Source organism: Python bivittatus, unplaced genomic scaffold (genome assembly GCF_059951505.1).
Source record: "Python bivittatus isolate LINGU-HERP-01145 unplaced genomic scaffold, Pbiv_v1 ctg000900_np1212, whole genome shotgun sequence".
NCBI lineage: Eukaryota > Metazoa > Chordata > Lepidosauria > Squamata > Pythonidae > Python > Python bivittatus.
This window is the reverse complement of record NW_028277114.1, coordinates 33913-57931: the sequence shown is the minus strand read 5'-3', so window position 1 is coordinate 57931 and position 24019 is coordinate 33913. Positions and strand designations below refer to the sequence as shown.

Here is a 24019-nt window from a genome sequence, read left to right as displayed (position 1 = left end):
CATTCTTACACCAACTCCCATTGAGAAATGTAATGGAAGGGAGGAACAGAAAGCTTTGCAAGAGCATGTCTGGAGCAACAGAAGGTTAAGGGTGGTGTGGGTGGTTGCTAGAGATGTATATAAAGTTGTCTACAACATCTAACAGAAGGAAGAGGTGGAGTTGCTTCAACTTTCCACAGAAGAAACAGCACAGCCCACAAGTTAGTGGAACTCAATGTCCCCAGTGAGAATGCCCCCTCAGTCAGGAGCCAGTGCAGAGAAGCCAGAAGTTGAGCCAGGGGTCACCCGGCTTTTCACCTGGGAGGAGGTGGGGCTCCGCACAGGCAATGGAAACCTCAAGGAAGAGAGATGGCTGGTCATCGACCGAAAGGTTTATGATATCAGCCAGTTCTATTTGCGGCATCCAGGAGGGCCTCGTCTCATCAGACACTATTCTGGACAAGATGCCACGGTGAGTCCTTGCTGGGGGGAAAGAGACTTCAGAATGACCTGAGGGCTGCCACAAAGCACTTGCTTTGCATGCACACCCTTCTGGTTGAGGTCCTGTCTTCCCCGGCCATTCTCCAAGGTTCTCAGCTAGCAGAATGAGGGGAAAAGAATCCCTCTTGCCTGAAGCCTAGTCAATTTGGGTTGGACAGCCCAGTGATGTGACATAATGTAGGGAAGCTCCAGGTGGTGGCTGTGTCACTTGGCAATTTTGGAGGACTGAGTGACAAAATCTGACCAAAATTCAGAAGTGGCATTGGGAAGGGGATGGGGCAACTGATCGCCAGAGAAGCAGGTTGCCGTGATTTGCAGCCTCCTTTTCAGTTTCAGGTAAATGTCTGGCTGCAGTTTGGTTGCTTAAACCTCACTGACTTCTAGGAAATGTGAACAATTCCCCGTTTGCAAATGCAGCTTAGATCTGAAGGCCTGCTCTGAGGTGTTTGTGCAAAAGTATAGACACAGCTTGCATATCGCCTAAGCTAAATTCTCTCTGGCAGACTTTCTCAGCTAAGATATGTGAGTAATATTGGTAGCAAAGAAGTGTGTACTCTATCAAGTATTGTGGGCTTTTAGCACTTTTTAGTAAATTGAGTGGGGTCTGAATTCCAGGTAAGTTTAGGATCTGTAGCCTCTATTGTATGTTTCATAATACAATGGTTTATAGACCCAGAATATATTTAGAAGAATTATTTTGTTTCTATGTTCATATATATACGTACACACACACGAATATATAAAATTCCCCTCTCACCCCTACGGGTGGTATGTGTCTTCCAGAGGCCTGGGAGTTTGAGGGTTCTGCGCAGTATCTTCGCTGTTCCTAGCACTGCACTCTTCTGGACAGAGAGCTCTGATGTTGTTCCTGGGATCTATTGGAGCCATTCTCCCAGCTTAGGAGTCACAGCCCTGAGTACTCCTACCACCACTGGGACCACTTTGGCCTTGACTTTCCACGTCCTCTCTAGTTCTCCTTCAGGCCCTGGGTGTGTGTGTGTGTGTATATATGTATGTATGTATGTATGTATGTATGTATGTATGTATGTTTGTATATGTGTGTGTGTGTGTGTGTGCATGTGGATGGATGGATGGATGGATGGATGGATGGAGAGAGAGAGAGAGAGAGAGAGAGAGATTCAGAGACATCCTCTATATTCTTGCACATCTATGAGGGCTTTTGATCTTTGAAGCATCTGCAGCAGGTGGAAAAGGATCACATTTTCTGGAAACATGCAATACTAAAACCTCTAGACATGTCTGAGAAATACCTAATATATTCTGCCCTCAGATTAACCCCTGACAGAAGGCTCTCTTTATATTAAACCATCTCTTATGGGACATCCAGGTATTAGTGCCATACTTGTCAGCAGACCACCATTGATATTCTCGTGACATTCTACCTTGACATTAATCATAATTTTTGTGGTTTTATGAAAGGGAGAATTATACTGAATGGAGAATCCATACACGATCACTCTATGAACAAGAAAACCTTCTTCAAAGGAGGTCAGCAACATATAATTGCCTATAAGAACATCAGAATGATGCAATTTCCTTGTGAGATGGGCGGTGTCTAAATTTGAAATATAATTGAATGAATGAATGAATGAATGAATGAATGAATGAATGTGAATTAAAGAAATCACGTCAAAGCAATAGGAGTTTATATGCTACAGCTGGAGAATTGAGCTCTAGCTCACTTCATCAGATGCACAGAGTGGCTAAATTGATACAGGATTTATGTGCATGGAATGTGGCAGTAGGGAAGAAAGGAAAGTGGGAAAGGAAAGGGGAAACTGGGGAATTATGCAGATGAAGGTTCCTTGGGAAACAGGTTAGACAGTTATAATGGGTCAAAGCCCCACTGTCTTTGTGAAGGCCTTCTGAGTTAGCCTGAAACCTCTTGATGTACTGTCTCACACTTTGTCCTGCTGGTGAAGGTTCTTTGATTCCAACTCCTGCTTTGAGATCTATAATGGAATGTTCTGGAAGGCTGAAATGCTCTACTGTTGCCTTATCCTTCTTTTGAGTTCCGATGTCAAACTTGTATCCATTAACTCTTTTGTGTGAAGTCTGCTCTGTTTGTCTCACATAGAATCCAGGTGGGCATTGCTGGCAGATGATGGTCTGTATCACAACAGAAGAACAACATGTGAAGGAACCTCTAACTTTATCATGTTACTGTGGCTGGTGAGGATGTTGCTGATGTAAATGTAGGAGCAAAGTAGACACTGGGACCATTGTAGGATCTGGTTCCCGTTAGCATCATTGTCCTGTTGTTTCTTGTAGCTTAAGAGGAGTTGTTTCAGAATTCATTGAATAAGTACAGTATGCAACTATGGGCCTGCCACCAAATATCTAAAAAAGCTCTGTGTCTTTGTCCAGGATGGACTGTAGCTTATTTGTTGCACTTGAGCAGCTTGTGTTGTGAGCTGTAAATAACAGCCAGTGGTCCTCTGTGGTTCTGTTTTTGTAGATCTGTATTTCAATAGTTCCTCTCTGAGAATCAGTCTGACTCTATTGTTCTCACCGGGTGGGGAGTTTAGCCTCCTGAATGCCTGGTTTAAGTCCATCAGTTGAGCATCTCTGTCTAGTGGGTCAAAAGAAATTCAGATAACATAAGGCCTGGGTGTAGACCGTGGATTTGATGGTATATTCCGGATGGAAGCTGGAAGCAGGTAGGTATGCTTGGTGATCTATAGGTTTCCTGTATGGTAGGAAGCTGTGCTGTGTTGTCATCAGTTATTATCTTGATAGTTTGAAGTCCATATTTGTGAGCAATGTTGTGTATAGTGCCTCAGCATCCACAGTAGCTAAACGTTTTCACAAAAGGAGACCAAGCCACCCAGCCCAGAGTTGGCTTTTAAGACAGGCAGCCATAGAAACATTACAAATTAATAAATAAATACATAAATAAATAACCATATCTACTACATCAGCCCTGCTGTCTTCTCCTTTTTACACCTCCTTTCTTTCTGAATTTCTCAGGATGCTTTTGAAGCTTTCCACAAGGATAAGAGTCTGGTAAAGAAATATTTGAACTCACTGTTAATTGGAGAACTGGCACCGAATCAACCTAGCTGCGAGCCCACCAAAAATGTGAGTATTTCTCAGCTCTGCCTTTAGAACACAAGGCACCTCCACGTGGATCTGTGTCTGTGTCTGAGAGAGAGAGAGAGAGATGAAGAGAGAACCGAATCCATTCACATGTAGACAAAATCCTCTATTGCAGTTAGAGCATGGAGTAGACAGAACATGGCTAGGAATCCCCAAGTAGTTGCACTGATAGTTCCCGTAGTGACCTGTATCTAATTCTGCTATTTGCAGTACTAATTTTTGCCTTCCTGGGCAACAAGCGCCAACAAGCCATTTGTCTTCTCCTCAGTTAAACAACTGAAATGAAGAATGAAGTAGAATCGATCTCGTTACGCTTTCACAAGTCAAAGCATAGTCTGAAGATGTATAGCCTCCACGAACAACTAGTTTGGTATAAGAATAGATGTTTATTACACAGTATAAATATAAGCTGGAAACTTCCCTCGGCGTGTTCTCTCTTAATGATGATGCAGGAAGCCTCAATCGCCTTGTCCTAATGCTTTGAACTACCCTGTACAATTTTTGTTCTGTCTAAAGCGAAGATGAGGAGGCAGCACAAAGAATTTTCACATGTACCTGCTGAGACGTTGCCGCAGATCCAAGGAAGCAGCTGGATATTATTGTCACTGCCCTTGTGATCTCATGGAAAGGTGAAAATGCAGCACAGATTGAACAAGTTCTGCTTGTAAGGTTTGCCCCATTCGACAGAGAAACTCCCGTGACACGTGTGGTTCACAAAAGAGGTTTACTCATGCGTAACGTAGCAGTCACAAGCAAAGCCAGGACTGGCTTGGTACAATTGCATCACTCGTTATATTCCCCCCTTCCCGCGCTTTTTCCGCCCCGCGATCGCGTTACCGTTGCGGATTATCGGCCCCCCAATAATCCCTCTTAATTGTCCATGATGGCAGGTTCGGTCAGGGTCCATTGTCCTTGATTGACAGTCCCCCTCCGGCTTGGGTTGGTCCCCCCCCGTTACGTGCAAGCCCGAGGGTTCTGTGTTGCGCGGTGACCTTGTTTTGCTGCCTGCGGCCCCGTTCATTGTTGGCTCGCGCCGTTATCAGTGTAGAGTTAAAACTTCTGCTGCGGTTTTCCTGTTTGGCTGGGCGCAGGTGGCCCATTAATTAGCGGTGCTTTCAGTTCCTCTTTCCCTCGCTAGCTGCCGCCGGTGGAGTTCGCGTGGTCTGGCTGCGAGCTTCCCCGAAGCCCAGTGCTGACCGAACCTGACACTGCTAACCAGTTGCTGGGCGCTCTCTTAACTTGTCACCGTTCCTCACAGGAAAGGCTGGTACAGGATTTTCGTGAACTACGCTCGAAAGTGAAGAAGATGGGACTCTTGAAGTCCAGTTTTGCCTTTTTTACCTTCATGTTCCTGCACGCTTTCCTGCTAGACGTTACATCCTGGCTGACTATCTGGTACTTTGGAAAATCTTGGGTGCCTTTCCTTATTGGCGCAGCAATTTTCACCATTGCACAGGTAATTTACTATTATCACTATTGAGTATAACAGGATGTGAAATTATTCTTAAGTATTCCAAAACTAATAGTTAAGTCAATACTTCTTAAGATATTCTTGGTAAGCAATCAGTGTGTTGGTAATGCAATTTCAACCTTTTTGTACATATGAACACGGGAAATTATTTGATCCCAAATCAGACCTGGCTGGTTTGCTCGTTCTTCTAGCTCAGTTAGAAATGAAATGTTACATTCAGACGAGCAGAGGCCTGCTATATTCTGCCCATTCTTTAGGATGGAAAGTCTTTTATACCCAGAAAGGCGGGGGGGAGGAGAAAGAGAGAGAGAAAGAGAAAGGCATACATGAATATTAGTCAAATATAAGGAGATGGAGAGTCCCAAGTTTGGAGAACTCATTTGGGCATTTGGAAACAAGACTTCTCTCAATTCTGATTTTAAAAGAACAGAACATTTCCAGAGAATTAGATTATATTTACAGGCCAAAGCTTCTAGTGTTTGATGCGTTGAGGGACAGATGTGGGCCTGCATACACAGAACCCTTGAGAAAAATGCCTGAGGAAGACTTTGCACACAAATTGACAGTTCCTTTAGAAACAGTCCCTTGTAGCAATGAAAACCTCTTTTAGATGAATTGATATTCTGTGTCAGCACTTGGAACACAGATTGAGTATATAAGGGATCCTACCCTCAGGTCCTTGTCTCCTCCTCCTCCTCCTCCTCCTCCTCCTCCTCCTCCTCCTCCTCCTCTCCCTCACAAGATTTTACCCATGTTTTTATTTTCCACTACCACTATACTGTCACAACTGTATGTCTCTAGGGGCCCACAAATCTAAGTCCTAAAATAGTAAAAATATAAAACCACATCATAGCGTTCATTAAAAAGAACAAAATTAAGCTAGCCTAAGTGTGTGTCCCCCCCCCCACAAGAGAATGTACAAGCCAGCCAGACTTAATTGGAATGAATCCCTGTGCCCATATCCCGTAAGGCTTTTTAGGCTAAAACCGGCATCTTGAATTGTCCTCAGAAAACCTGGAAGCCAGAGGAAGCCATCTTACACCGTCAGCTTGCAGGGAGCTGAGTTGCACTTTGTGGATGGTTGAAGGGCAGCCTCAGGTAGAGTGCGTGGCAGTCATCCAATGTAGAGGTTGCTGTTGCTGGACCTCCCTCTCCAAAAAAGGTCACCACTGATGCACCAGATGCAAATGGGCTCACTGCCAAGTCCAGTCTGCCTCTTCATTAATGGTAGGGACGGCCTTCATTCCTTCACCTCCAACACTAACTTTTCTCTCCCAACCACAGTAGCAATGCGGGAAGTTGCCAGTTTCCAGTGATTCACTTATCCCACTTGTCTAACTTTCTTACATCTCTGTTGACTTTTTCTCCGTCCTCGTATACAAAATCTGAATCTTCTCCAGGTGCATGACTCTCTCCCCAGATGCTCTCACAGTTTCTCCATCCACCAGTCCACTTCTTGCCTCTAATGTTCTCCTTCACCTGACTTATCTTTCCTCCTTCCTTCTCCTCCTCCACCTCCGTCTTCTTTCCACACACTTTTCTGCTCATATTCTTTCTCTCATCCTCTCATCCTTCCACAATGGACCCTGAGCCTCAGTCAGAATCCAATTGTTCCTCAGTCTACCCAACTCCTACTCTTTCCATCTCTGACCATGCAGACCAGAATCAACTGCAGTTCCCATTGCCCACTCATTTGAAACAAAGAGGGGGAATCTCAATGTTAGCAGAGTCTGTGGGCAGAAATCTGCTTGGGCCACCATGGGGAGAGCTGACAAGTAGAATTCCCTCCTGTGTATGTACACCATATATGTATATGTACACCATACGTAAATATTACGGTGCAGCTGTGGGAGATCTTTTTCTATAACTTCATCCTGTCTCACTGCTGTAGCTTTTAAAGGCTAACAATAATGTAGTGGGGCCAGTTATCCCAACATTTATCATAAATGCAGGCCTTACTCTCTTGGAAATGATTATGTTCATGCTAAAAATTTGAGGAACTCAGCTTGTTCCTATGGCTGGTGGCCTGAAAGCTTTATAGTACCCCTGTGGGAATTCACGTGAATGTTGCTCCCAACCTGCTCCCATTTTATTTAAAATTTTCATGTAATTGAGTAGTTGTCTTTGAAGTGTAATGCAAAACATTCAACAGGCAAATTTTTAAATTATCCATTTTTCTGCAAGACGTGGCCTTATTGGGAGTTATAACAGTGTTCTTTCCTAGCCTTTTGGGAATCAGTAATGTTTAGGATGAAGATGCCTACATTGCTGTTTAACTTTCTTTGCTCATGTTGCTAATAACATAAATAGCTGTTATTACATTTCTCAATTTAAGTTCTTCCCAAAGGAATCCTTAAACAAAGCAACTGGTCCTTACAAACCAAGATCTTGTGCAGGGAAAAAGATCATATACACTTGCTGTTGCTTCTTGCCTTCCAGAGCCAATATGGTTTCCTTCAGCATGATCTTGGGCATATTTCAGTCTTTCGGAAGTCAAAATGGAACAGACTGGCTCACATTTTTGTGATGGGAATCCTAAAGGTAAGAATCACTCTCTGGGGGAGATGGGCAGCATATAAATTTAATCATAAATAAAATAAATAAATAAATAAAAAATAAAAAAATAAGAATCTAAAAGTGAGACTGGGTTTTCTCAAATCAACTTTGCTGAAGCTAAATTGTTGGGAGTCATCCAGAGTTGTTGGGAGTCAGGAAGCATATAAGTTTAAATTATTGCTGTTGATCACACAGTCAATGGTGATGGTGTTCAAGTGATGCTCCAGATGTTTTGGGGTTGCACCCAAGGGGCCTGTTACTATTGGCACTATCTTTGCTTTCTATGGCCACAGTCATTCTACTTCTATTTGAAGGTCTTTGTATTTTGTGATTTTCTCCAGTTCTTTCTCTTCTCTTCTGCTGTCTCCAGGTATTGACTGCAATGTCCATAATCCAGACTTTTTTGTCTCTCTTATCAACCATTTGGGTGTTGTGTGGCAGGTGCTTGTCCGTTTGAATTCTAAAGTCCCAGAGCACTTTAGCTTCTTCATTTTCTATTACTCTGTTTTGTGGTTCCAACAGTCCTTGCTGGCAGGCAAATGGTATTTCTTGCAGATATTCCAATGCACCATTGTTGCTACCTTGTCATGCCGTTGTTTGTAGTCAGTCTGTGCGATCTTCTTGCAGCAGCTAACTAGGTGGTCCACTGTTCTTCAGCTTGTTTGCAGAGGCGGCATTTGCTGTCTGTTGCTGTCTTCTCAATTCTGGCTTTGCATGCATTTGTTCTTAAGGCTTGGTCTTACGCAGCCAGAATTAGCCCCTCTGTCTCTTTCTTCAGCTTTCCTGCTCTTAGCCATACCAGGTCTTCTTGTTATCTGCTTTGCCTGCTCGTTTTTTTGTGTACTGGCCATGTAATGCTTTGCCTTGCCATGTCTCTTTTCTATTCTTCATTTGGTCTTTCTTATAGGCCAGTTTGGTTTCTTCGGTATTCAGTAAGCCTTAATGCTGTACTAGCTTCAGTGTATCTTCTTCACTGTGCTTCAGATATTCTTCCAGTGCCCCTTTTTTCTTCTTCAACTGTCTGGTGTATTTGTAACGTTTCACACCCACCTATGCTCCTTGCTGCTACTTTGTCATGCCATTGGTGGTGGTGGTGGTGGTGGTGGTGGTGATTTTCTACATCTGGCAATGTCTGCATTGTGTTCCCTGAAAGAAAGATAAGCTATAAATGTAATACATATATAAAAGCTTAACTTTTACATTTTGGAGATGATTTCTGATTCCTACTTTACACTGTAATGGAGACAGAAGGATGATTTCTGAGATTTGAATGATGAGGATGATAAATACAGCACAATTTAAAATTTATATAGTAGTTTTTCAGCACTAGCTTCAGTTACTTAATCTAATTTATCTTTGCAACTGTGCTAATTTACTCTCCTTTAGATACACATACACACACACACAGAGAGAATATGTATGTGTATATATATATACACACACACACACTAATTTTCCCCAGAGATAAAATTACCTTTCCAGACAGTAGGCCCAAAAGATCAGGAGGTGTAAGAAGTATACTATATGGTATTTCTATGCAAAACTCAGATTAAACAGTGTAACTACAGGAATGAGCCGCTTGAGTTAGCTACAGGAATTAGCAGCAATACTGCGGAGTGACATAATTTTGTTAGCTTCTAATGTAAATTCATCATCTGTAATGAGAAAAGAATCAGGCCTTTTTAGGGACCATCTTCCTCAATATTTCTAACGTAGCAGTTTCGCACTGGAATCATTAACTGAAGATGTTGAATAACTGTGACCTTTGTCCCATGAGCGTAATGCCCTTGAAAACCGAAAGAATGGCTCTAAGGTTTCCCCATTTGCTCAGTTACTTTTGTATTTCTATCCTTTTCTTTGGTGTTAGTGATGGGGGGGAGGGGGCAGGCAGGAGAAACCAGCTAGATCAGGAATAACTACATGGTAATTGCCCTTCCAAAGAACAAAGGAAAACTGGCATGTATGTATCTATGTATGTATATAAGTATGTATGTGTGAGAAGGCAGGGAGAAGTGAGGGCCTCAAACGAACCATGTTTGCTAGGGGAGAGCGCTGTGCACCATGGGGCAGCCTTGGGGGGGGCGGCAGGAGGGAGGATGGGCAGAAGGCACACTCGCACCAGAGTGGAGAGGGACGGCAGGAGGGAGGAAAGACTGCAGGCAAGAGGCACGTTCGCTCCAGAGTGAAGAGAAACGGCAGGGGGCGGCTGTCGGGTCAAGTGGGGATTGGAATGTGTATTGCGCTGATTGGATTCGGAAAGTGGAATGTCTGCGGTTTTGCGGTTAATTAGCGGCGCTCCGGGGCGGTAAAAAAGGTGAGATTGTGAGCCAAGCCCTCGTAGGAGGGGAAGGACAGATAGGGGGTATAAAAACCTGTCAGACCTTGCTTCGGGGTTCCTCCATTGCTGCGGGAGGGACCCACCTTTGCAAACGTGCCCAATAAAAACTTCTGTCTACTGGACAACCGAACCCGTGTCTGTCGTTTTCTGACAAAATTGGCGAGCCAGGCAGGAGTCCTCGACGTGGACCGGACTGTGGGGAACCGGTGAGTAATCGGCCGTAACACCCCGTTGAGGTGTCTCCCGTTTTCCCCGAAGTCGGGTCCGGGACGGGACTCCAATCGCCAGTCAGACAGAAGTAAAGAGGAAGTCGGCCGACGAGGGGACCTCTGGGAGGTCTGGTGAGTACAACCTACCCATAATCTCGGGGAGATTAGCGTGGTTACGAGGCGTTGGACGCCGCAAGGGGACAGAAGAGTCCGGGACCTTCTGTAAGGTGGGAAACGTAGTCAGGAAGGATGGGTAAGGCGCAGAGTAAGAGTGTAAGGCCAGGGGCCAGTGGGAAAAACGCAGTAGGGGGAATCCCCACGGATTCTCCATTAGGACAATTGTTGCAACAATGGGAGACACCCTGGTTGTGTCCATTCACCAGGGGTCTGGAAAAACCGACCATGATAACTTTGTGCACTAAAGAATGGCCAAAATATCCACTAGTGGACCCCGAATTCCCCTACCATTGGGATACTCTTGGAATCCCCAGTAATTACTGGGTGACCCAACTAAAAAAACTACATTGTAGAACATAAAATGTTAACACAGGAACTCTATGTAGAAGTCTGGTTCCATGTTCATTGGGAGGGGCCTCGACCCAAGTTAGCCAAAATTTTTGTCCAAAAAGAACAGGAGGATGAGGAGGAGGACCTCTGGCTGACTAGACCTCAATGGGGGCCGCCACCTCCTCCTCCTCCTCCTCTTCCTACCGCTCCCCCTCCGGCGCCCCCACCCTATCCCGGGCTGCGGAAAGAGCTGGACCAGCTGAACCAAGACATTCAGAACTTGCCCTTTATTCTAAGTTCGGCCAGTGCCTTCCCCGTCCTGGAGGTCCCGAACGGAACGAACGCACAGGAGGTGGCTGTCACCAGTTACTTAACGGTTCCCATCAAACCCAGTGAGTTGTGGAAAAAAAAAAAAAAAGAGACCCTCCCTCGTATGCAAGAGAACGCCCATACCGCCGCCGAACAATTGGAACTTTTTCTCGGCCCGGTGGAATACTCCTGGGGGAACTGAATTACATTTTAGCCCACCTCTATACGCCAGAAGAGAGGGGCCAGATTCGGCGAGCTGCGCTCGGGGCTTGGGAGCGAAGGAATGCAAATGTCCCAAATGCCCCGGCCGCGAATACTAAATTCCCTCTGGCAGACCCAAATTGGGATCCCAATAATGCTGAACATCGGGAGAACATGAGAGGAGTTTCCCCCTGTACGACTAGGGGGGTCATGGTTCCCCAACCGGGACCCACGGGGAACCCTTGGTAAACATCACGGTGGGTCCCACCGGCGAGGAACAGCAGTTCCTCGTGGACACCGGAGCCTCTCGAACATCGCTGTGCCAACCGGGACCCACGGGATTGCGAAATCCCGGGGCACGTCGGTATCGGTGATGGGGGTGGGAGGCTCTCCGGTCAAGGCAGATGTACTGGAGGGAGTGAGACTGGAGTGGAATGGGAAGGAGGTAACTGCAGATGTGTTACTGATCCCACAGGCAGGAGTGAACTTGCTGGGAAGGGATCTAATGGGTAGTCTAGGAATGGAGTTGTGGAATGTGGAACAGGCAGAAAGGATGTGTTTGTTGCGGGAGGCGGACGTGGAGGTTGTGAACCCTGAGGTATGGGCAGGAGAAGGGGGGGCGGGTCGGTTCCGCATCGCCCCAATTAGCATCCCCTTGAAACCGGGGGTGACTGGTTTGCGGCAAGCCCAATACCCGCTGTCCCGGGATGGGAGGCGTGGGCTGAAGCCCATCATAGATGGGCTGAGGCGACAAGGGCTGTTGGAACCGGCTATGTCCCCCTTCAACTCCCCTATCTTAGCTGTGAAGAAGAAGGACAATAGTTACAGGCTGGTGCAGGATCTGAGGAGGGTCAACGATTTGGTCTTGGCCCGGACCCCGGTAGTGCCTGACCCCTACACTTTGATGGGGAAGATCCCTCCCGGGGATCGGTGGTTCACGGTGATAGACTTGAAGGATGCTTTTTGGTCATGCCCTCTGGCAGAAGAAAGTAGGGATCTGTTCGCTTTTGAGTGGGAAGATCCGGAGACTGGGAGGAAGCAACAACTGAGATGGACGGTGCTGCCCCAGGGGTACACCGAGAGCCCCCTCTTGTTTGGACAGGCATTGGAAGAGAAACTCCAGGGGTTCCGGGCCCCTGGGGGTTCTCGGGTGCTGCAGTATGTGGATGATTTGTTGGTGTCTGGAGAGAAGGAAGTAAAGGTGAGAGAAGACTCAGTGGCTTTATTGAACTGGTTGGCTGAAGAAGGATTGAAGGTGTCAAAAGGGAAGGTCCAATTTGTGGAAAGGGAGGTCAAGTATTTAGGACATGTACTCCGGAAGGGCGAGAAGTTGATTGATCCTTCTCGTATACAGGGGATAATGCAGTTGAAGCCCCCTCATACTAAAACGGAGGTGCGACGGTTTCTGGGTCTAGTAGGATATTGCAGGCTATGGATAGATGAGTACATGAGCAAGGCTCAGTTTCTGTATGAGAAGTTGAAAGGATCATCTGACAGGGTAGAATGGACAGACAGGGACACAGAGAAGTGGGGGGAATTATGAAGGAGCCTGGTGACGGCCCCGGCTCTGGCTCTACCGAACTTGGCCCTCCCCTTTCACCTATATGTTACAGCCCATGGGGGAACCGCCATTGGAGTGCTGACTCAGAGACGGGCTGGGAAATATCAACCAGTGGCCTTCCTGAGCAAAGCCCTAGAACCGGTGGTGAGGGGATGGCCGACTTGTGTGCAGGCAGTGGCTGCCGCTGCTGTGCTAGTGACAGAAGGAAAAAAACTCACTTTTGGGAGCCCCGTGATTGTCCATTCACCCCATCAGATCTTAAGTGTGCTTAGTCAGCAGGTGGCTGCTTGGATGACAGAAGGAAGGATGTTGAAATATGAGACAGTTCTCCAGATAAGTCCTGATGTGGTGGTAGGAACAGACAGGAATTTGAACCCAGCGGAGTTTCTTGCGGGGGAGCGGAAAGAATGGGAGCCGGCGGAGCACGAGTGCTCCACCCTGTTGCAGCTGCAAACAAAGACCCGGGAGGACCTGCAGGAGGTCCCGCTGGAGGAGGGTGAGGTCTGGTTCGTGGATGGGTCTAGCCGAGTAGAGCAGGGACAAAGGAAGTCAGGGTACGCGATAGTGACTGCGGAGGGAGAGACAATAGAGAAGGGGGCACTACCAGCGGACTGGTCGGCTCAGCTGTGTGAAGTGCACGCTTTGAAACGGGCACTAGAGTTGGGAAAGGGAGTGTCCCTCACCGTCTACACAGACTCGCGATACGCCTGGGGAGTAGTGCACACTTTCGGGAAAATTTGGCTGGAACGGGGTTTACTCACAGCTGCTGGAAAGGGAAGGTTGCAGGGAGGAAGCAGGTCATTGGGTTACAATTGAGGGGACCCCAGTAGTGAACCGTGCTGACATGAGGGGGATGGTGGAGAAACTGCACGAAGGGTCTCACGGGGGGTGCAGGCTTTGGTAGACACTGTAAAGCTGTGGTACTGGAGCCTGGGGGTTCGATGGGAACTCCACACCCCTTGGCATCCTGACTCCAGTGGGAAAGTGGGAAGGGCCAACGGGGTGTTGAAGCAACATCTCACCAAACTGGGATTGGAAACAGGGCTACCTTGGACAAAGACACTTCCGGTTGCCCTGCTTCGAATGCGGACAGCCCCTCGCAAGGATGTGGGGGTCTCCCCATTCGAGCTGATGATGGGAAGACCTTTCCTGGCTCCAATGGGAGAGCCTATCCCCGAGCTAAAGGATGCCTTCCTGAGAAAGTATCTCTTGGTACTGTCACAATCTCTCTTGTCTCTAAGAAAACAGGGACTCCTCGCTCAGCGGCCCCCCTTGCTGGAAGACCAACACCCCCACAAGCCAGGGGATTGGGTCCTGATAAAGACGTGGAAGGATGAGAAGCTGAAGCCGTCTTGGGAGGGACCATACCAAGTTCTCCTGACAACTGAATCAGCGGTTCAGACCCGACAGGGGGGTTGGACCCACTACCATCGGGTTAAGCGAGCTCCCGACCCCCGACCGTGGACTGCCCAACCGGGAGACGGACTCAAAGTAAAACTTAAAAGGAACTGAACTAAGGCAGGGGAGGAGATGACCAACATAAAGGCGTAGAATTGGCACAGACAGCTTTGAACAGCACAACTTTTTGTGTGGGGCAACTCTTGACTGTGAATGGTGTCACCTCCACCTGTTTCTTTGGAATGCCCATCAGCTTGGAAGCATTGAAGAATGTTACTCAGATAGCGAATATTGATATCACTGGGGATGATCCCCGTGGGGGGGGATGTTCTATCATTTTGGGTCTTCTCCACACCAAGACCCTGGACTAATCAAAGGCAAATGGCTCTAAATCTCTTGGGGATAACCAATGCAACTCAATGTGTATATTTCAACAATACCCAGAACCGGACCCCCCATTGCCCTCAAAAGGTCCTGCTTTCACTTGTGGAGGGGTCTATAATATCCCTTACGCCTCAACCCCTCTATACCTACCTAAAGGTTTCTTTTTGTTATGTGGACATGAAGCTTACACCTATGTTCCAGCCTATAGTTCAGGGGGCCCTTGTGCCATAGGGCGCCTGACCTCTCTATATGCCCTGCCTCCAATGCAAGCGCACCCATCAAAAGAAAAAAGAAAAAGGGAGCTGCCATCTGATTGTGAGAGTGATGTGACACTCTTGTCCGAAACAGAAGCCATGGCTCTGGCCCTCTCCTTAGTAGGGGTTCCTGCACTAAGTGGAAGGGCTTACCTGGACCTAAGGAAGGTGGCCTGCCCTAAAAGTGTCAACCTCACATCCTCCCTTATTGCAGCTCTAACTGAAGAAGTGACTGATATCAGGACTGCAGTCCTCCAAAACCGGATAGCTATAGACTATCTCCTATTAAGGGCAGGACAAGGCTGTGAATCTTTTCAAGGTCTTTGTTGCTTTAACCTAACCAACAATGAGAACTATATTGAAGCAAAACTAGCCAAGTTGAGGACCTTAGCCTCTCGCATATCCGAGGATCCAGAGGGATGGAATTGGTCGTGGCTCACTAGTTGGTTACCTAACTTTGCTTGGTTAAAACAACTTTCTCTACTAGCTATTGGCTTCATTGCCTTACTGGTCCTAGTATGTTGCTTAATGCAATGCCTCCCTGCTTGTGGGAATTACCTGTCCCAGTGTGTGAAGCCCCGGGTCCGGGACGAGGGAGCAATCCTGTTAGCCAGGTTTGAGGCCCAACAGAGGCGTGAAAAGAAAAAGGGGGGATTGTGAGAAGGCAGGGAGAAGTGAGGGCCTCAAACGAACCATGTTTGCTAGGGGAGAGCGCTGTGCACCATGGGGCAGCCTTGGGGGGGTGGCAGGAGGGAGGATGGGCAGAAGGCACACTCGCACCAGAGTGGAGAGGGACGGCAGGAGGGAGGAAAGACTGCAGGCAAGAGGCACGTTCGCTCCAGAGTGAAGAGAAACGGCAGGGGGCGGCTGTCGGGTCAAGTGGGGATTGGAATGGGTATTGCGCTGATTGGATTCGGAAAGTGGAATGTCTGCGGTTTTGCGGTTAATTAGCGGCGCTCCGGGGCGGTAAAAAAAGGTGAGATTGTGAGCCAAGCCCTCGTAGGAGGGGGAGGACAGATAGGGGGTATAAAAACCTGTCAGACCTTGCTTCGGGGTTCCTCCATTGCTGCGGGAGGGACCCACCTTTGCAAACGTGCCCAATAAAAACTTCTGTCTACTGGACAACCGAACCCGTGTCTGTCGTTTTCTGACATATGTATTTCAACATTTTCTATGCAGGGCGGGGTAATGAACTGGTGGCTTGATATGCATAACCAGCATCATGCCAAACCCAACTGTTTCCGGAAGGATCCTGATCTCAATATGCACCCACTTCTCTTCAGCTTAGGGAAGCCCCTCTCTGTGGAGGTGAGTAAAGGGAAGGTCTTGGAGTGGCTAAAAGAATGTAAAGGACATAGAAATGCCTACCTTTAATTAGAGAGCATCTGGCAATTCACCTCCAGTTTCATTCAATTTTACATCTTCAGTCATGAGCACATACAGCCCTGTTTCAACATTGCTCTATGGCTAAAGAAATCGGTAATGTTGATTTTCTCCCAGATTTCCAACGTTTTCTCCTTAAATGTGCCTTGTATGTGCATTTTGATCTCAGAATTGCTCAATAATATTCAAAGGATTATAAATTCCTGGGCATCTTCCAATCAGAGACGGGTAGCCAATGCCTTGTGGGCTGCATGCTGAGCCTGGTTCCCCTTGTACTTTTCTTTTGGTTCCCCAACCCCCAGTTTCCACCACTGAGGTTCAGCAGCACAGGGCAATACAGGTGCTCTGGCATTTGCTACAGACTTTCACTAGGAGACCAGTGAAAAAATTCTTCCTAAACCTGCCCGGTCTGAAACTACTCTGCTAAATACAAAAAAACTTGAAAAAACTTGGCTAGTCTGATTTGTGTAGTATGATGATGTCATTAGCAACTCCTACGAGCTTCCAGCAAGACAAAAACATTACTGCAAATATTACTGCACTCTTCATCTTCTAGACATAGTAAAGTTGCCTATGCCCAGTATCCACTTTTCTCCACATGGGATCAGTTAGGTCACTTCATATTTAAGGTCACAGAAAACAAATTATTTAGGAATGTATTCATTTATATGATTTACTGAGCCGCCCATCTCACAGCAGTGACTTCCACGATGCCAAAAACACTGCAAATAAGCACTCTTCACCCTCCAGGAATAATACAGTTGCTTGTCCTATTTCCACTTTTGTCCAGACGGGATGGATCAGGTCACTTTATATGTAAAGTGCTCACCCAAAAATCCTGCCCTTAATGAGCAAAACCATCGTTTTTTACAGTTCTTGAGCTGAACTGTGAAGAAGAGAGGTTATTAGGTCTATCCTGAAGAGTGGTTTATTTGGCCCTGCACTAAACTGCTGCTTCTGTTGCAGCTTGGCAAGAAGAAAAAGAAATACATGCCTTACCAGCACCAGCACAAATATTTTGCCTGTGAGTACCTCTGCCGTTTTGCGCCAGACAGTTAATTCAACTGTAAAACACCAGCATCAATTCTTCCATCAACCTTGCAGATCTCATGGTGAGCCTGCAAGGTGGTGGTGTGAGGTTAAGTGATTGTTGTTCTCCTGCTAGCTTGGGGCTTTTCCTGTTCTCCTGTTCTCCTGTTTTTCTTTTTCTTTTTGTTTGATATTTCTTGAATGGTTATATGGTTTAAAGCTATGCTTGTAAGTTGCCCAGAATCATGCTTTGTGAGATGGATAGCTATATAAATTTGCTCAATCAACCAATCAAAGCTAAGCCAAAAGATGGCTTAGGAGAATATCTGGGATCAAAGGCTAAACTGCTTTGATAAATATATTCAGTTTTTCCCAGCTGGGTTACTCCAGATGTGTGACCATAACTCCCAGAAAGCTGGAGGTCTAATCCAGCATATATGAAAAATGGCAAGTTAGGTTGAATGGATAGTCAGTAGATAGAGGGATTCTGTAGCAATAATTAATTAGCCAATAGGAAATGGGAGAGGAAGGAGACTCTCCCAGAAATGCTCGTAATTTTGAGTGATTCTCACATATTTGTGTTCTTGCTTTCATTTTTTCCAGTATTGGCACCCTTAACATTCGTGGCTTTTGTGCAGTTAATCATATTGCGCTATGCAGTTCTGAGGAAAAGATGGAGTGTAAGTGACATACACACAAACACAACTGTTTTAGCTGTGTACATTTCTACTAATCTCACCCCTCACCAAGTGCCACAACCAAATTGCTCTCTCTCCTCCTTCTAAAATGAAAATCAAACTTTCTAGGTGTTTTTGGTCACAGAGCCATTTTGAGTCCTCTCTCTCCTCTCCCAGAGCTACTCTGGACCTGCAAAACAGAGAAATAGCTCCTTGGTAGAGTAATGCTTTCTTACTCTACTGAGCAAGTGGCTGTAGCGAGTGGCTCTCAAGGCTGGAAAACAATAAGCCATCCGTAGAAAAGAGACCTTCTCAGTTATTTTATTCATTGGATGCCTTTTTCTGGGCTATGATACAACAGGAAGTCTGTTGTGACCATGTTGTTGGAGCTATTATTGGAGTGGGAAGGGCACTGCTACGAGATAATTAGCTATTATGGAGACCCAACTGGGATTCGCAGCACTGAGAAGGCCTTGCATATGGTTTGCATGTACCTGGGACAGGTAGAAGAAAATGAACGGGTGGATGACTCCCCTTCCACAGGAGTTGAAATTCCTTTTGTTTTCTACTGAGTGTGGCTTTCTTCAAGAACTCAACTGGTCCATGAAACTTTACACTGATTGGTTTTGAGGCCTGCATGCCCCTTAGTGATATTCATTGTAGGACAGAACTGACCAGTGAATTCCTCTGCTGTTGTGCCATGTCACAGTGCAATGGCTTTCTTTTTAACATGATCTTTCCTCAGGGCATTTCCCTATATATTAAACGAACTAGTCTGCATCATACAACATCACAGATTTTAAAATCAATCCAACTGCAGAAAGCAATTAATAGACTGAAACTTACAAAACAACCTTTTCTCATCCGTTTTACTCTCCTTTTCTTTTTGCCAGGATATGGCTATTGTTTTGTTCTACAACATCCGTGTCTGTCTCATGTACGTTCCTCTAATGGGATTCAAGAGCTTCATGGCGTATTACTGGCTGGCCAGGTAAGGATCGTTCTAGAGAATTCTCAGCAGGGCTGCCGCTGCTGCCGCCTCTGCTGTGCATGGAGGAATGAAATGTGCCATCGGAATGAGGGAGACTTTGTGTGTGGCACTTCATTCCCCCGCGATCATGCCAGTCTGAAGGAGGGCATCACGCTGCAATGTCTTGTGAGCCAGGAATCACAAGGAAAACTGATTAGGTCCTTGACCTGGTTTGCCACATATTACATATATGACCTTGACACTGTAATATCTTAATGCAGCAGTGATCACAGCAGGGGGCAGAAACTAATCAGGGTCAAGCCCACTTAGTAATTGCACGAGAGACCACCAGGACATATCAGACCTGTCTACTAGAGTAGAAAGTTTTTTTAAGGACGTTTTTTAAACAGCATGTCAAAAGAAGGCAATGGGAAACCACTTCTGTATTTTCCCGTAGCCCCTCATCCCGCAAAGCACCTATATGTTCATAGAGTCACCAAGAGTCAAGATTACCTGGAGGAGACTTTGCATTCTCCCTTCCTTCTCTAAAAACCTGTGTTTCAGCACTAGCAGAAAGGTGATCCACAGACAATAAACCAACAAAGAGCCAGTTTGGTGTAGCGGTGAAGATGCTGGCTTAGGAACCAGGAGATGGTGAGTTCCAGGCCTCCCTTAGGCATGAAACCCAGCTTTCAGCTTTGGGCAGTCACTCTCTCTGAGCTGAACCCATCTCATAGGGTTGTTGTTGTGTAGAAAATAGGAGGCAGGAGTATTAGGTATGTTCGCCACCTTGAGTTGACATACCATACAAATATATATGCGGGATAAAATAATGATACCAACAGCACCAGCAACAGCAAATGCCACTTCTGCAAAGAAGCTGAAGAAACAGTGGACCACCTAGTTAGCTCTGCAAGAAAATTGCACAGACTGGCATGACAAAGTAGCAACAATGGTACATTGTTAAGATAGTACCAATAGTAATAGGTGCCTTGGGTGCAACCCCCAAATGTTTGGAGCACCACTTGAATACCATCGGCATTGACAAAATCACCATCAGTCAAATGCAAAAGCCGGCTTTACTTGCAACAACTTACATCCTCTGGCAATACCTTTAATAGCATCAAACAACATCTGCTTATCCCAGGTCCTTGGGAAGAACTTGATAGGTGGATAAAAATGCCAAATCCAGTCTGGCTGACTGTGCAACCAATAATAAAAATAATACTGTACCTGGTGAAGGGATAAGATGGTGCTCTGACATCAAGACTTCTATGGTGCTGATATCCATGGGAATTATAGTGCTCTGTGCATTGGGAGGCCTTGAACATTTGAAGTATAATTCAGTAAATGCCTCCCTGAGTAATAAACATAATGAGGCTCTGGAGTAATCTTCTTTATTCCCTCCCTTTTAGTTACCTGCCTTCCACTGGAAGATAAACACTGGAAAAAGTAGTGGACTTTGTAAAGGGAGAGACAGTAGATTATTGTTGAAAAATCCCAGAAGATGTTTGTCAGGAAAGTTCTGGGTTAGCCCCTTATGCAATTTCAGAAAAAAGATTTAAGGCAATAACCAAGCTTGTCCCAGATATCCTATTTAGAAATATCAAAACAATGAGTTCTTCTCAAATTGTATTTTATAATTATTATTGCTTTATTTCTCATAATTACTTATTTCCACAGGCTCCTAGAAAGCACATGGTTTCTCTGGGTCTCTCAGATGAACCACATCCCAATGAACATCAATTACGACCAGAATTTAGACTGGGTCTCTGCCCAGGTGAGAACATTTCCATTTCTGCTGGGAGGCACCACCTTTCTTTCACTTAATCCACTCATTTATAAATGCTTTGGGGCACCTGGCCTTTGACCAGAGGGCTTTCATGACCATCACTAAAGTTCTCTAGTCACCATAATCTTTGGGGGAAAGCAGGAGCTTGATTGTTTGCATGGATTGGCTTCCTGTCTTATCAGCTAGAAAAAGGGATTCTATTGCAAAGGAAAAAGAAAGAGAAAAAGGATTGAAGCAAATATTCCTGCAGGAAATCGTTAATGCATAGGAGAGACTCTCAGAGAAATGAAAGAAGACAGGCAGTCAACGCACACAGAAATTCTTGAGCAGGAGGATGCTGAAGCCAGTGCAGAAAGTAATAGGAGAGCAACTTAGATGTCCACTATATTAGCACCTCCTGATCTGCAGCTAAAGCAAAAGGGTAATATTTTTTAGTGCTTCATATATATGGAAAAGACTAGCCAGTGCAACTATTCTCACATTACAGAAAATACTAACTTGCCTTATGCTACCGGCTGAATTGTTACCAAATGCTGAGATGTGAACCAATAACACATCTCACCTTCCTGGGAACAAATCCCTTTGACATCAGTGGGGCTCACTGCCAGGTAGGCATGTATAGCAGGGATTCACATTGTTGGAGATCTGAACTGAGCAAGATCCAGGTTAAAGGATGCGCTGAGCATATGCAGAGTAATAATTAGAAGAATGATATTGTTCACAACATTATTGTCTTGGATGCCCTGGCAAGTTTAGCCCAGCTCTCAATGAATGCTAGCAGTTCACAGTTCAATTTATTGGGGGGGGGGAAGCCTCCCTTCTACCTGAAGTACACCTGAAGAGAGGCAGGCACAAGAGAGAGAAGAGGAGAAAACTCCCTAAACACAGACTCTCATTTAAGTAACCATAGGCCAGGGGAGAAACAGACACAGGGGCAGCAGGTGAAGACCCTCCCCTTCTCTGTCTGCCACCATTTGCCCCAGTGGTCAAAAGGCTGTCAGGTGCAAAGAGAGAGCGCCGTTGCCAACACCACCTTCGAATGGGCTGATCCCCACACTTGGCCTGTGGGTGGTGTGCTGGAAGTTGCATCTCAAAAAACTGTAGGCGGGGATCAAGACAACACCTACATTTGATGTCATTTCATTTGGTGTCTGTGTGTGTGCCTTTGAGTCACTGTTGCCTCCTCGCGCTTGCCTGGACAACGCCCTGCAGTTTTCTTGGCAAGGTTTTTCAGAAGTGGCTTGCCCTTGCCCCCTTCCTAGGGCTGAGAGAGAGTGACTGGCCTGAGGTCACACAGCTGGCTTTGTGCCTAAGGCAGGACTAGAACTCACAGCCTCCTGGTTTCTAACCTGATGCTTTAACTGCTACAGAAAAATGGTTCTCTCTTTCATTTACTTTTACTTAAAAGCAAAAATAGTTTATATGCCTCCTTTCCAGTCTTATATTTAAAAATGTTGTCTTCCTTTTCTCCTTTTCTCCTGTCAAATTAAGATGACAATTTGCTATCAACCTGCAATGACTCTTGGCACCATCACCAAGGCTGTAGGGGCCCTGTGTGGTCTCGGACCCTCAGATTGTGCACCTCTGATGTGTAAGATTGCACTGCCACTCTCTTAGCTACTAGGTAATGGTACAGGACACATTGTCCATTAGAGGTGGCCTGGGTCAAAAAGGTTTACACTTGGATGCTTAGAAAACAAAGAAAGAGAAACCCAACACACAAGCATGAGTTACTCATTATACAGCCTCCCTATGATAGGAATCCACAGCGGCTGGAAAGAAAGGGACCGACTGGAGGTCTCTACCTGCTCTCTCTTTCTCCCTTAGCTCTCAGCAACATGTAATGTTGATGGTTCCTGGTTCAATGACTGGTTCACTGGGCACCTGAACTTCCAGATTGAGCATCAGTGAGTATGACCTGGAGAAAAGGCCAGGCCATAGAAATGTGAGGGGAGGGGCGAGACCTTCATGGCAGCCACAAACCACACGCAGCTGATCTTAAGCAGGGCTGCAATGTTTTGGACCTGCCCAAAGTTCTGGGATAGTCACCTGACACCATCTCTTCTTCTCGCAGCCTTTTCCCCACCATGCCTCGACACAATTACTGCAAGGTAGCTCCTCTGGTGAAATCTCTGTGTGCCAAGCACGGTGTTCAGTACGAGTGCAAGCCCCTGCTCACTGCTTTTGCAGATATCTTACGGTGAGTTCATGGCTGACGGAGGCTCCTCTTGGTCACTGGCTTATCCAGTGATAAGGCAGGAGCAGCACAGAAGCAACTGCCATGGTGAAGAGGCCCTCGCTGCCATAAATCCCCTTCTCCTTCCCCTTTCTCTTTCTGCAGCAGCCTGAAAGAGTCTGGGCGGCACTGGCAGGAAGCTTACCTCCATGCATTAGGAGAGGAAGGCACTCAGACAACAGAAATAAATTAACTTGGTAAGAAAGGATGACTTTTAATTAAGGAGAGAATAGGATTCTTCCAATGAGGAATGGTTCACCGCTCTGTTGCGCTTCCTTAGCACAGACATCAGGATTTGGCCACCTCTGCATGTCACCATTTATGAATGGGAGACAAGCAGTGGGCTGGGCCTGAGAGAGAAAGATGTTCAGGCAGACCTCTGGGGGTCTCTCTCTTTGGGTTGATTGGTACCAAAAGTAGGAAAAGGGAAATAACACAAAGAGTGTTTTCCTTTAAGAAGGTTGGGAGCATTGGCAAAGGAGTTGATAAACATTCACATTTACCTTCTCTGACTTGCCTACTGTTGCCATTCCTTGCAGACCATGGTAACTGTATCTTTTGTACACCAACCAAGGTCTTTCCAGTGAGACACCACCACGCAAATTTGGAGTTAGAGATCATTATACTTTGCAAGATCCAACTTTGTGCAATGATCAGCAATCATTATGAAGCACTTCCGAATGTAAGTTTCTTTAATGAGTCTTTTTTCATTTCTTGTCAGTGGTTCGTTCAGTTCTCACGACTGCCTGCCCGTGTTCATTTGAAGAACTGAAGACTGGTGGAGACCTTCCTCCAGGACCCTTCCCATTAGACGTTAAGTCAGGACCATCTTCTTTGTGTGCTGCTACCAGAAACATGCTCCCTTTCTCTTTCCTTCCTCCTATTCCCAAGTCAAAACTTCGGTTTTCTTACAGCTTTTGGAAAGCCATTTGACAATTCCTATTGATATTCAAATTTATTGTATTCAGTACGTCTATTATTTATATGAGATATTATTGTAAATTATTTTATTGTAATTTATAGGTTTTTTTACAACTCTCTGAGGTGGGAAAGCAGAGATGAGTTGAGGTGAAATTTGAACTTCTGATTTGATCAATCTCTTGTAATAATGAAGAGTCCACTTTTCATGTCCACTTTTAATCAG

General features: G+C 45.9%; 1 protein-coding gene across 1 annotated transcript; it reads left to right on the top strand.

The window, feature by feature from the left end:
- The first annotated feature begins 229 nt into the window (after positions 1-229).
- LOC148213684 (acyl-CoA (8-3)-desaturase-like) lies at positions 230-23068 on the top strand. The gene is made up of 12 exons (XM_088131083.1): positions 230-451; positions 3472-3582; positions 4859-5056; positions 7511-7612; positions 15968-16096; positions 17138-17195; positions 17804-17880; positions 18771-18868; positions 20531-20627; positions 22467-22546; positions 22714-22839; positions 22981-23068. Exons 1-12 carry the CDS (start codon positions 230-232, stop codon positions 23066-23068), a joined length of 1386 nt encoding a protein of 461 aa, XP_087987209.1.
- Positions 23069-24019: the final 951 nt, after the last annotated feature.